The sequence below is a fragment of the Salmo salar genome, chromosome 01 (genome assembly GCF_965601325.2).
Source record: "Salmo salar chromosome 01, fSalSal1, whole genome shotgun sequence".
In the NCBI taxonomy this organism is placed as follows: domain Eukaryota; kingdom Metazoa; phylum Chordata; class Actinopteri; order Salmoniformes; family Salmonidae; genus Salmo; species Salmo salar.
The window spans coordinates 183,171,802-183,185,956 of NC_138291.1; the positions used below are offsets into that span (position 1 = coordinate 183,171,802).

At 46.8% G+C, this 14,155-nt stretch overlaps 1 protein-coding gene across 1 annotated transcript in view; it reads right to left on the bottom strand.

Annotated features, from left to right (window-relative positions):
- Positions 1-509: 509 nt before the first annotated feature.
- The window catches only part of LOC106572540 (muscle, skeletal, receptor tyrosine kinase), a 77,903-nt gene continuing 64,257 nt past the window's right edge, over positions 510-14,155 (bottom strand). The window contains exons 16-18 of the mRNA XM_082957075.1: positions 6,414-6,562; positions 5,490-5,686; positions 510-4,262 (exon numbers count right to left, since the gene is read on the bottom strand). Of these exons, the coding sequence (XP_082813201.1) occupies positions 3,597-4,262; positions 5,490-5,686; positions 6,414-6,562 (1,012 nt within the window). The 3' untranslated portion in view covers positions 510-3,596. The remainder of the gene's footprint in view (positions 4,263-5,489; positions 5,687-6,413; positions 6,563-14,155) is intronic.

Sequence of the window (14,155 nt, forward strand, 5' to 3'; positions counted from 1 at the left end):
GGCTGGAGGGGGGGGGGGGGGGGCTGGAGGGGGGCTGGAGGGGGGGGCTGGGGGGGGGGGGGGGGGTGTACTTTATCTAGTACTTTAACTATTTGCACATAATGACATTTGTAATGTCTTTATTCTTTTGGAACTTTTGGAAGTGTAATGTTTATTGTTTTATTTCACTTTTGTTTATTTTCTCCTTCACTTGCTTTGGCAATGTTAGCGTATGTTTCCCATGTCAATAAAGCCCCTTGAATTGAAATGTACTAATTGGGTGGGAACAGTGGAAGGGAGGACCAGTAAATTAGTGAATCCTTATGGTTGAGCATGTTGCCTTTTTCTTCACTTTCTGAAGCCAGTTTTTATGCAAACTGACAAAATCATTAGAGAAACATTTATGTTGGTTTGTGTGGTGGAGGTGGTGAATCCTGTGTGTCGGTTTGGTAAAGTGCTCTATCGTGTCGACGTTGTCTATGTTCTCTTCAGAGAAAGAGCACATGCTGGAACAATTATGTGCCCTCGACTTTTCTTTATGGACCAAACGTTTATTGAACTGAGGGTGATTGTGGTGAAACAGTGCCATCTATCTTACAAGATCTGTAACAAACATGTTGACCAATACAACAATTATGATTTACTAGGGAATCAAATTACACCTCATTCCCTATTCAGTGCACTAATGTAGGGAATCAAATTACACCTCATTCCCTATTCAGTGCACTAATGTAGGGAATCAAATTACACCTCATTCCCTATTCAGTGCACTAATGTAGGGAATCAAATTACACCTCATTCCCTATTCAGTGCACTAATGTAGGGAATCAAATTACACCTCATTCCCTATTCAGTGCACTAATGTAGGGAATGAAATTACACCTCATTCCCTATTCAGTGCACTAATGTAGGGAATCAAATTACACCTCATTCCCTATTCAGTGCACTAATGTAGGGAATCAAATTACACCTCATTCCCTATTCAGTGCACTAATGTAGGGAATCAAATTACACCTCATTCCCTATTCAGTGCACTAATGTAGGGAATAACATACCATTTGGGACATACAGTCACAGAAATAAGGGTTCTTTATGCTGCTAGTAAAGGGTTGATGGGTCTACACTACATGAGCTTACAGGTCGTTATTTATGTGAGATGAGCAAAAAAAAAACGTTTCTATTTAAACCATCAGTATCAAACCACACATTTTGAAAAAGTTCACAAGTGGTTTAAAACATTTTAGTTAATTGATCATATAAATCCATGTTGTGCTGATGATCACACACGTTTAATTTATCTTAAAATAATAATTGACACTCTTCACAAATCAATATCCAACTCAACACCACAACACCCAACAAATCTCCAGAAATTCACATTTAGAATTCAAACAGCTTATTAGAAGACATTTGTTGCAATGCATTTCAAACGGACCGTTGTTAACCTAGAATGATCACTACCCAGTCAACAGTCTCCCACAGAAAGCTGTGCTCAAGTCTATAAGAATCATTCTATCTAAAGGTGCTATGTCGATAAAGTATACAAGATTAAAAAAAGGACCAATAGTACAACATAATGAGAATGCCCGAAAGTGGAATAGCAAAAAACAACAAGCTAAAACTTTACAGTAAATATGTGTTGGTGTTGGAATATGCTGAGCCTATTTGATGGCATATTGTCAGTATGTTTCAATGATGTACTAGTTAAGTACTGAATGAATTGACTGTACTAGTTAAGTACTGAATGAATTGACTGTACTAGTTAAGTACTGAATGAATTGACTGTACTAGTTAAGTACTGAATGAATTGACTGTACTAGTTAAGTACTGAATGAATTGACTGTACTAGTTAAGTACTGAATGAATTGACTGTACTAGTTAAGTACTGAATGAATTGACTGTACTAGTTAAGTACTGAATGAATTGACTGTACTAGTTAAGTACTGAATGAATTGACTGTACTAGTTAAGTACTTAATGAATTGACTGAACTAGTTAAGTACTGAATGAATTGACTGTACATTAGCTCTCTAACCTCTGTAATCTGCCTCTAATTATTCCCTTCTAGTCATCTTTCAGCTCGCAGATGTGGCAGATGAATGGGTGAATATTCCCATGGCTTGCTTCACACTAGAAACATTCACGTTTATATAGAGTATGGGCAATGAGTTACATGTGGATTAACACGTTCTCGGTTCAGCTGCAGCTCTGTCTCTTGTTCCATGTGGATTAATAACACGTTCTCTGTTCAGCTGAAGCTCTGTCTCTTGTTCCATGTGGATTAATAACACGTTCTCGGTTCAGCTGCAGCTCTGTCTCTTGTTCCATGTGGATTAATTACACGTTCTCGGTTCAGCTGCAGCTCCGTCTCTTGGACTTTATCAGGTGGTTGTTTCTAAAATATTGTTTCCAGGCATGGGAGAGGTGAACCAGTGAATTAGTTTTGAAACAGAAGTGAACCAGTTTGAAGCAGTGAAGCAGATGTCAGTTTGAGGGATAGCAGTGGAGGATTAACAGCTCGTAATCACGACGTCCACTCCGATATCAGCCTCTCCTAAATATCCAGTTGTCTTGGCAGTACACTTAGTTCATGTCATTTCATCAGTCTGCTGCCCCTGTCCTGACCAACAACATTACCGTCTACCATCGCTGATCTTCTTCACCATGAATCAGTGGATATGAACAATGATGCCCCCTGTCCTGACAAACATTATGTGAGTCTGAGACGAGACAGGATCCAGAGATCTTACCTCTGGGGAGGGACAGGATCTATTAAAATCACTAATGACTGTACATTTGAGTAAATGCCTGGCAGCTTGTCGTATCAATCAATTGGCTCCGGCTCCGGCCCCGGGCACAGGGCACAGGGCAGGGTGGGGGGAAAAGGGAGATAGGTTAGGTAGGGCAGGCAAGGTTGGCAGGATGGATAAAGTGGGTCTTAACTCCAGGTATGGCAGGGTGGATAGAGTGGGGTTGGTAGAGTGGATGAAGATGGTTTTAACTCCGGCGTCGGCATGGCCGGTCTCAGCGTCTGCTCATGAATCCTTTCCAGGATGCGGTGGATACTACTGAAGCCTGGTCTGTCCGTAGGGTGCCCGCTCCAACACAGTCTCATCAGATTGAACAGCTCTACAGGACAGTTCTCAGGGCAGGCCAAGATGTGGCCGTCTCTAACGTAGTAGATAACCTCTTCATGGGCCATGCCGTAGTACGGTTGCATGCCGTGGGAGAAGATCTCCCAGAGAAGGACCCCGTAGGCCCACACGTCCGACTCTGTGGTGTAACGGTTGTAGAATATGGACTCTGGGGGCATCCAACGGATGGGGATAGCATCGTTCTCATTGGCCTTGTAGTAGTCAGCAGAGTAAATGTTTCTGGATAAACCGAAGTCGGCGATCTTAACCACCATCTCCTCTCCTACGAGGCAGTTCCGGGTGGCCAGGTCGCGGTGGACGAACTTCCGTGGATATGAACAATGATGCCCCCTGTCCTGACAAACATTATGTGAGTCTGAGACGAGACAGGATCCAGAGATCTTACCTCTGGGGAGGGACAGGATCTATTAAAATCACTAATGACTGTACATTTGAGTAAATGCCTGGCAGCTTGTCGTATCAATCAATTGGCTCCGGCTCCGGCCCCGGGCACAGGGCACAGGGCAGGGTGGGGGGAAAAGGGAGATAGGTTAGGTAGGGCAGGCAAGGTTGGCAGGATGGATAAAGTGGGTCTTAACTCCAGGTATGGCAGGGTGGATAACTCTGGGGTTGGTAGAGTGGATGAAGATGGTTTTAACTCCGGCGTCGGCATGGCCGGTCTCAGCGTCTGCTCATGAATCCTTTCCAGGATGCGGTGGATACTACTGAAGCCTGGTCTGTCCGTAGGGTGCCCGCTCCAACACAGTCTCATCAGATTGAACAGCTCTACAGGACAGTTCTCAGGGCAGGCCAAGATGTGGCCGTCTCTAACGTAGTAGATAACCTCTTCATGGGCCATGCCGTAGTACGGTTGCATGCCGTGGGAGAAGATCTCCCAGAGAAGGACCCCGTAGGCCCACACGTCCGACTCTGTGGTGTAACGGTTGTAGAATATGGACTCTGGGGGCATCCAACGGATGGGGATAGCATCGTTCTCATTGGCCTTGTAGTAGTCAGCAGAGTAAATGTTTCTGGATAAACCGAAGTCGGCGATCTTAACCACCATCTCCTCTCCTACGAGGCAGTTCCGGGTGGCCAGGTCGCGGTGGACGAACTTCCGTTCTGACAGGTACGCCATGCCCGCCGCCACCTGGCGAAGAGGATGGGAAACCAAGAGTTAGCTTGGTAGCGTTAGCCATCATGAAAATATATAACTGTACATGCCCAGCTAGTGTTAGCTTGACGGCTAAATGTCTCTTGTTATCCTATGGGAAATCCTAAAAGTTTCCTGTCTTAGTAATAACTGTTTTTGTTGGTAATCTAGTATAAGCATCGCGGCTAAGTTTGACATGTTTTTATATGGGAAATGCTAACAGTTCCCTACTATTAGCCTAACACTGTCTGTTAGCATGGCAGCTAAGTGTGTCATGTTTTTCTATGGGAAATGCTAACAATATTAACATTTCTATTGTCTGTATTGTAATGTTGAATTAAAAGAAAAAATGTAATATTTTCAGTACCAGTCAAAAGTTTGGACACCTACTCATTCAAGGGTTTTTCTTTATTTTTACTATTTTCTACATTGTAGAATTTCAGTGAAGACATCAGAACTATGAAATAACACATGTAGTAACAGAAAAAGTGTTAAACAAATCAAAATATATTTTATTCTTGAGATTCTTCAAAGTAGCCACCCTGTGCCTTGATGACAGCTTTGCACACGCTTGGCATTCTCTCAACCAGCTTCATGAGGTAGTCACCTGGAATGCATTTCAATTAACAGGTGTGCCTTGTTAATTTGTGGTATATCTTTCCTTCTTAATGTGTTTGAGCCAATCAGGTGTGTTGTGACAAGGTAGAGGTGGTATTCAGAAGACAGCCCAATTTGGTAAAAGACCAAGTCCATATTATGACAAGAACAGCTCAAATAAGCAAAGAGAAACGACAGTCCATCATTATCACATGAAGTTTCTTCAAGTGCAGTCGCAAAAACCATCAAGCGCTATGATGAATCTGTCTCTCATGAGGATCGCCACAGGAAAGGAAGACCCAGAGTTACCTCTGCTGCAGAGGATGCGTTCATTAGATTTAAGTACACTTCAGATTGCAGCCCAAATTCAAGTAACAGCCCAAATTCGCTGGTTGAGAGAATGCCAAGATTGTGCAAAGGGTGGCTACTTAGAATCTAAAATCTAAAATATATTTTGATTTGTTTAAAACTTTTTTGGTTACTACATGATTTCATATGTTATTTCATAGTTGTGATGTCTTCACTATTATTCCACAATGTAGAAAATAAAAAATAGTGAAAAACCTTTGAATGAGTAGGTGTGTCCAAACTTTTGACTGGTACTGTATGTACCACATTTCGTTGCACCTGCTTGGATATGAACAGCTGTTCTTCGCAGCACAGTGGCCCCAACTCCAGTTCGGAGGAGAAGCTGCGTCCTGATAGGCTGGCCTGGCTCAGGCTGTGTTGCTGGGTGGGGCTACGGCGACGCAGGTACTCGTTCAGGTCTCCGTAAGACATGTACTCAAACATCAGACACATGGGCTTCCCCACCGCACACACACCTGGGAGGGGAGAACATGCTCACGCATACGCTAGTGTTGCCTCATAGCATACAAACCAAATACTTTGCGACCTCTGTCCTTTCTGATGTAAACATAGTGTGTTAGCAGAATAACTACAGCGTCACTGCGACTATGGAATTAATCTGGTGACACTGGTTTCTGGGGACCGGGATGACATGCATGACTTGTCCCTATCCTACAGCGCACATAAAGGGTCACCCCCAAACTAACTAACTCACCTAGTAGCCTCACTATGTTGGGGTGGTCAAACTAACTAACTCACCTAGTAGCCTGACTATGTTGGGGTGGCCAAACTAACTAACCTAGTAGCCTGACTATGTTGGGGTGGTCAAACTAACTAACTCACCTAGTAGCCTGACTATGTTGGGGTGGTCAAACTAACTCACCTAGTAGCCTGACTATGTTGGGGTGGTCAAACTAACTAACTCACCTAGTAGCCTGACTATGTTGGGGTGGTCAAACTAACTAACTCACCTAGCAGCCTGACTATGTTGGGGTGGTCAAACTAACTAACTCACCTAGTAACCTGACTATGTTGGGGTGGTCTAACTAACTAACTAACTCACCTAGTAGCCTGACTATGTTGGGGTGGTGAACCTAACTAACTCACCTAGTAACCTGACTATGTTGGGGTGGTCAAACTAACTAACTAACTAACTAACTCACCTAGCAGCCTGACTATGTTGGGGTGGTCAAACTAACTCACCTAGTAGCCTCACTATGTTGGGGTGGTCAAACTCAGCCATCAGAGCGGCTTCTCTCTGGAAGTCGTTCTGCATGTCAGCAGATGCTTCTTCCTTCAGCATCTTCACTGCCACCATGGTGAAGGGCTTAATGGGCTGGAGACCTGGGGCTCTGAGGAACAACACAATAATAACAGATATACAAAGTAAACACCTCATATAGATACTAATCCTAATCCATCACGGCTACGTGCTGAAGGACTCCTGAACCTAATCCATCACGGCTACGTGCTGAAGGACTCCTGAACCTAATCCATCATGGCTACGTGCTGAAGGACTCCTGAACCTAATCCATCACGGCTACGTGCTGAAGGACTCCTGAACCTAATCCATCACGGCTACGTGCTGAAGGACTCCTGAACCTAATCCATCACGGCTACGTGCTGAAGGACTCCTGAACCTAATCCATCATGGCTACGTGCTGAAGGACTCCTGAACCTAATCCATCACGGCTACGTGCTGGAGGACTCCTGAACCTAATCCATCACGGCTACGTGCTGAAGGACTCCTGAACCTAATCCATCACGGCTACGTGCTGAAGGACTCCTGAACCTAATCCATCACGGCTACGTGCTGAAGGACTCCTGAACCTAATCCATCACGGCTACATGTTGAAGGACTCCTGAGCCTAATCCATCACTGCTACATGTTGAAGGACTCCTGAACCTAATCCATCACGGCTACGTGCTGAAGGACTCCTGAACCTAATCCATCACTGCTACGTGCTGAAGGACTCCTAATCCATCACTGCTACGTGCTGAAGGACTCCTAATCCATCACTGCTACGTGCTGGAGGACTCCTGAACCTAATCCATCACGGCTACATGCTGAAGGACTCCTAATCCATCACGGCTACGTGCTGAAGGACTCCTAATCCATCACTGCTACGTGCTGAAGGACTCGTGATGCTCTGGGTGTCTGGGATACTGAACCACCCAGGTGCTGACCTGGGATTCAGTAGCATGGTTTAACATGGGAGTCAGCCTAATCAGCCTGCCATGATGGATCCTCTGGGGTGCTGACCTGGGATACAGTAGCATGGTTTAACATGGGAGTCGGCCTAATCAGCCTGCCATGATGGCTCCTCTGGGGGTCTGGGGTGCTGACCTGGGATACAGTAGCATGGTTTAACATGGGAGTCGGCCTAATCAGCCTGCCATGATGGATCCTCTGGGGTGCTGACCTGGGATTCAGTAGCATGGTTTAACATGGGAGTCGGCCTAATCAGCCTGCCATGATGGATCCTCTGGGGTGCTGACCTGGGATACAGTAGCATGGTTTAACATGGGAGTCGGCCTAATCAGCCTGCCATGATGGATCCTCTGGGGTGCTGACCTGGGATTCAGTAGCATGGTTTAACATGGGAGTCGGCCTAATCAGCCTGCCATGATGGATCCGTTATGGGAATGACTTTATAGTATGTGTGCATGTGTACAGTTGACCCGTAATGGCAGCCGTTCAGGAAGCTAGACCAAAGAAATCAGCTTGGCCATAGTTAGTTTTCGTGCCATTTCATTTCAGCCCCACTTCCTCTGTTGTCTCCTGAGTGTTCCTGGATACAGTCAACAGCGCTCTCTCTGTCTGTGTCCCAAATGGAACCCATAGGACTCTGGTCAAAAGTAGTGCCCTATAGAAATAGGTTGTCATTTGTGAAGCAGCATCTCTTTGAAGGGGTTACGAATATCTGTTTTACCAGTCTCTCTCTGCTGACAGTCTCTGCTGACCCACTGAGGAGGCTAAAGGGAGGGAAGTGTCACATCAGACCCATGATCTGATGCAGCTGATATCCAGTCCCTGTCTGCTCTATTTTGGGCTGGGTTAGGAGGGGAGAGGAGAGAAGAGGGAGGGTCTGGGGATTGTAAAGGGGTTTTGGAAGGAGGTGTCATCATGAGGGTGTGATGTGGGCTTATATATTTATTTATACTTCTGTCCCACGCTACACTAGGCTAGTTGTTGGCTAGCTGTTGTTCCCAGGAGTCTCCATGTACAGGAGGAATGTTATATGCTGCCCAGGGGATTACATGAGATAAGTAGCTACCCTCTTGGGAAAAAAGGAGCTATCTAGAACCAAAAGGGGTTATTTGGTGTCCCCATAGGAGAACCCTTTGAAGAACCCTTTTTGGTTCCATGTATAACAATTTTGGGTTCCATGTAGAACCCTTTCCACAGAGGGTTCTCCATGGAACTCAAAATAGGTATTCTATCTGGAACCAAAAACGGTTATTCTATGGGGACAGTCAAAGAACCCTTTTGGAACCCTTTTTTCTAAGACTGTAGATCCTCTCAAGCTAAAGGTGCTCTGGAACCCTGGAACCTCTAAAGAACTCATTCTACTGATGACCTGGAGCCAGTGGTTCTGGCGACAAATATGTAGCGAGGGCCAGCTGACGAGAGCATACAGGTTGCAGTGGTGGACGGTATATGGGGCTTTGGTGACAAAACGGATGGCACTGTGATAGACTGCATTCAGTTTGCTGAGTAGAGTGTTGGAGGCTATTTTGTAAATGACATCGCTGAAGTCAAAGATCGGTAGGATAGTCAGTTTTACGAGGGTATGTTTGGCAGCGTGAGTGAAGGAGGCTCTGTTGCAAAATAGGAAGCCGATTCTGGATTTAATTTTGGATTGGAGATGTTTAATATGAGTCTGGAAGGAGAGTTTACAGTCTAGCCAGACACCTAGGTATTTGTAGTTGTCCACATATTCTAAGTCAGAACCGTCCAGAGTAGAGATGCTATTCAGGCAGGCAATTGCGCGCAGCGATCGGTTGAAGAGCATGCATTTAGTTTTACTAGCGTTTAAGAGCAGTTGTAGGCCACGGAAGGAGTGTTGTATGGCATTGAAGCTCATTTGGAGGATTGTTAACACAGTGTCCAAAGAAGGGCCAGATGTATACAGAATCGTGTCGTCTGCGTAGAGGTGGATCAAGGAATCACCCGCAGCAAGAGCGACATCGTTGATATATACAGAGAAAAGAGTCGGCCTGAGAATTGAACCCTGTGGCACCCCCATAGAGACTAACAGAGGCCCGGACAACAGGCCCTCCGATTTGACACACTGAACTCTATCTGAGAAGTAGTTGGTGAACCAGGCGAGGCAGTCATTTGAGAAACCAAGGCTGATGAGTCTACCGATAAGAATACGGTGATTGACAGAGTTGAAAGCCTTGGCCAGGTCGATGAAGACGGCTGCACTGTACTGTCTTTTATTGATGGCGGTTATGATTTTGTACAGCATATATATGTGGTAGTGGTGGACTAGGGGCCTGAGGGCACACAGTCTGAAACCACCCAAAGACCACATTCTGCTGCCCTGAAACCACATTCTGCTGCCCTGAAGCCACCCAAAGACCACATTCTGCTGCCCTGAAACCACCCAAAGACCACATTCTGCTGCCCTGAAACCACCCAAAGACCACATTCTGCTGCCCTGAAACCACCCAAAGACCACATTCTGCTGCCCTGAAACCACCCAAAGACCACATTCTGCTGCCCTGAAACCACCCAAAGGCCACATTCTGCTGCCCTGAAACCACCCAAAGACCACATTCTGCTGCCCTGAAGCCACCCAAAGACCACATTCTGCTGCCCTGAAACCACCCAAAGACCACATTCTGCTGCCCTGAAACCACCCAAAGACCACATTCTGCTGCCCTGAAACCACCCAAAGGCCACATTCTGCTGCCCTGAAACCACCCAAAGACCACATTCTGCTGCCCTGAAACCACCCAAAGTCCACATTCTGCTGCCCTGAAGCCACATTCTGCTGCCCTGAAACCACCCAAAGACCACATTCTGCTGCCCTGAAACCACCCAAAGACCACATTCTGCTGCCCTGAAGCCACCCAAAGACCACATTCTGCTACCCTGAAGCCACATTCTGCTGCCCTGAAACCACCCAAAGACCACATTCTGCTGCCCTGAAACCACCCAAAGACCACATTCTGCTGCCCTGAAACCACCCAAAGACCACATTCTGCTGCCCTGAAACCACCCAAAGACCACATTCTGCTGCCCTGAAACCACCCAAAGACCACATTCTGCTGCCCTGAAGCCACCCAAAGACCACATTTTGCTGCCCTGAAACCACCCAAAGACCACATTCTGTTGCCCTGAAGCCACCCAAAGACCACATTATGCTGCCCTGAAACCACCCAAAGACCACATTCTGCTGCCCTGAAACCACCCAAAGACCACATTCTGCTGCCCTGAAGCCACCCAAAGACCACATTCTGCTGCCCTGAAGCCACCCAAAGACCACATTCTGCTGCCCTGAAACCACCCAAAGACCACATTCTGCTGCCCTGAAGCCACCCAAAGACCACATTCTGCTGCCCTGAAGCCACATTCTGCTGCCCTGAAACCACCCAAAGACCACATTCTGCTGCCCTGAAACCACCCAAAGGCCACATTCTGCTGCCCTGAAGCCACCCAAAGACCACATTCTGCTGCCCTGAAGCCACCCAAAGACCACATTCTGCTGCCCTGAAACCACCCAAAGACCACATTCTGCTGCCCTGAAACCACCCAAAGACCACATTCTGCTGCCCTGAAGCCACCCAAAGACCACATTCTGCTGCCCTGAAGCCACATTCTGCTGCCCTGAAACCACCCAAAGACCACATTCTGCTGCCCTGAAACCACCCAAAGACCACATTCTGCTGCCCTGAAGCCACCCAAAGACCACATTCTGCTGCCCTGAAACCACCCAAAGACCACATTCTGCTGCCCTGAAGCCACCCAAAGACCACATTCTGCTGCCCTGAAACCACCCAAAGACCACATTCTGCTGCCCTGAAGCCACCCAAAGACCACATTCTGCTGCCCTGAAACCACCCAAAGACCACATTCTGCTGCACTGAAACCACATTCTGCTGCCCTGAAACCACCCAAAGACCACATTCTGCTGCCCTGAAGCCACCCAAAGACCACATTCTGCTGCCCTGAAACCACCCAAAGACCACATTCTGCTGCCCTGAAACCACCCAAAGACCACATTCTGCTGCCCTGAAGCCACCCAAAGACCACATTCTGCTGCCCTGAAGCCACATTCTGCTGCCCTGAAGCCACCCAAAGGCCACTTTCTGCTTTTCAACAAATTATTATGTCTGGGATTCAAACATAGCAAAATGTGCCACTTCACTTTTAAAGCCACTTTCCCGATGTTCACAGAGATCTCATTTGTTTAAAAAGTTGTGGATGTTGACTCAAATATAATTGCCTTTAAAAGTTCATTGTAGAGTGTTAGTTTGAATCCAGGCCTTTTTCCGATTTAAGGAAGACATCATCAAGGCAGATGTAGGAGTTATTGGTAGTAGCCTCCGTGTTCATACATCCTGTTCATTGTAGTAGGCTGAGTTATTGACCACAAAATATCAACACCATGTGATGTACTATGAGTGCTATTGTCTCTTCCTCTCTTCTACAGCCTCTCCTAGAGCAGACATTCACTCCTCTTCCTCCCTCCTCCTCCGCTTCCTCCCTCCTCCTTCACCACCACCACCACATCCTCCTCCTCCTCCACCATATCCTCTTCCTCCTCCTCCACCCACACATCATCCTCCTCCACCATATCCTCTTCCTCCTCCTCCACCCACACATCATCCTCCTCCACCATATCCTCTTCCTCCTCCTCCACCACCACATCATCCTCCTCCACCACATCCTCTTCCTCCACCACCCACACATCATCATCCTCCACCATATCCTCTTCCTCCACCACCACCACATCCTCTTCCTCCACCACCCACACATCCTCCTCCACCACCACCACATCCTCTTCCTCCACCACCCACACATCATCCTCCTCCACCATATCCTCTTCCTCCTCCACCATATCCTCTTCCTCCACCACCACCACATCCTCTTCCTCCACCACCCACACATCCTCCTCCACCACCACCACATCCTCCTCCTCCTCCACCACATCCTCTTCCTCCACCACCCACACATCATCCTCCTCCACCATATCCTCCTCCACCATATCCTCCTCCACCATATTCTCCTCCTCCTCCACCACCACCACATCAGACTGATGTGTGGTTAATTATAGACTCTGACACAGCAACCTGTAGAAACTGAACACTACAGTCTCTGACACAGCAACCTGTAGAAACTGAACAATGCAGACTCATGATATAACAACCTGAGAGAAGGTCCTTGTTGGGGGATCTTGCTACATGTAATGTAATCTACCCAGCTAGCACATTTGGTTCCTTGAAATTTTTCGGAACTAATGTTTTTGGTTTTCCATTGGTTCTGGGAATAAAGCCATACATTTCCTTACTGGTAAAACTGAACGTTTTTTTTAAAGTTCTGATAATGGAAGTGAACATTTTGCTTGTACTGGGAACCATTATTTTTAGTTTGCAGGGAGGTTCGAAGAACGTTTTACTCTGGTTCCATGAACGTTTTCCTGGAGGTTTTATTAACGCTCTGAGAATGTAAATTGTAGTTAATTTTATGTTTTTTCATAACTTCCTACTACACTGTCACTGAATGTTCGAATAAGACTTTTAACTCCAGTCTAAGCCCTGTCTACGCCGGGGAAAAGAGGTTCTACTAAGCTAACAGGTGGAATTGTTTTAAGAAGGTCATACCAAGGTTTATTCGTGCAAAACTGAAAGCGCAAACCACCACATTTAACCACGGCAAGGTGACTGAGAATATGGCAGAATACAAACAGTGTAGTTATTCCCTCCGTAAGGCAATCAAACAGGCAAAATGTCAGCAAAGAGGCAAAGTGGAGTCACAATTCAATGGCTCAGACACGAGAGACGTATGTGGCAGGGTCTATAGACAATCACGGACTACAAAGGCAAAACCAGACACGTCGCAGACACCGAGGTCTTGCTTCCGGACAAGCTAAACACCTTCTTCACCCGCTTTGAGGATTACACAGTGCCACTGAAGCAGCCCGCTACCAAGGACTGTGGGCTCTCCTTCTCCGTGGCCGACATAAGGCATTTTAAGCATGTTAACCCTCGCAAGACTGCCGGCCCAGACGACATTCCTAGCCGCGTCCTCAGAGCATGCGCAGACCAGTTGGCTGGAGTGTTTACGGACATATTCAATCTCTCCCTATCCCAGTCTGCTGTCCCCACTTGCTACAAGATGTCCACCATTGTTCCTGTACCCAAGAAAGCAAAGGTAACTGAACTAAGTGTCTATCGCCCCATAGCACTCACTTCTGTCATCATAAAGTGTTTTGAGAGGCTAGATAAGGATTATATCACCTCTACCTTACCTAACACCCTAGACCCACTTCAATTTGCTTACCACCCCAATAGATCCACAGACAATGCAATCGCCATCGCACTGCACACTGCCCTATCCCATCTGGACAAGGGGAATACCGATGTAAGAATGCTGTTCATTGACTATAGCTCATCATTAAACTCGGGGCCCTGGGTCTGAAACCCGCCCTGTGCAATTGGGTCCTGGACTTCCTGATGGGCCGCCCCCAGGTGTTGAAGGTAGGAAACAACACCTCCACTTCGCTGATCCTCAACACAGGGGCCCCACAAGGATGTGTGCTCAGCCCCCTCCTGTACTCCCTGTTCACCCATGACTGCATGGCCACGCAATCATCAATTTGCAGAAGAAACAACAGTAGTAGGCCTGATCAACAATGACGGGACAACCTACAGGAAGGAGGTGAGGGCTGATCATGGACTTCAGGAAACAGCAGAGGGAGCACGCTCCTATC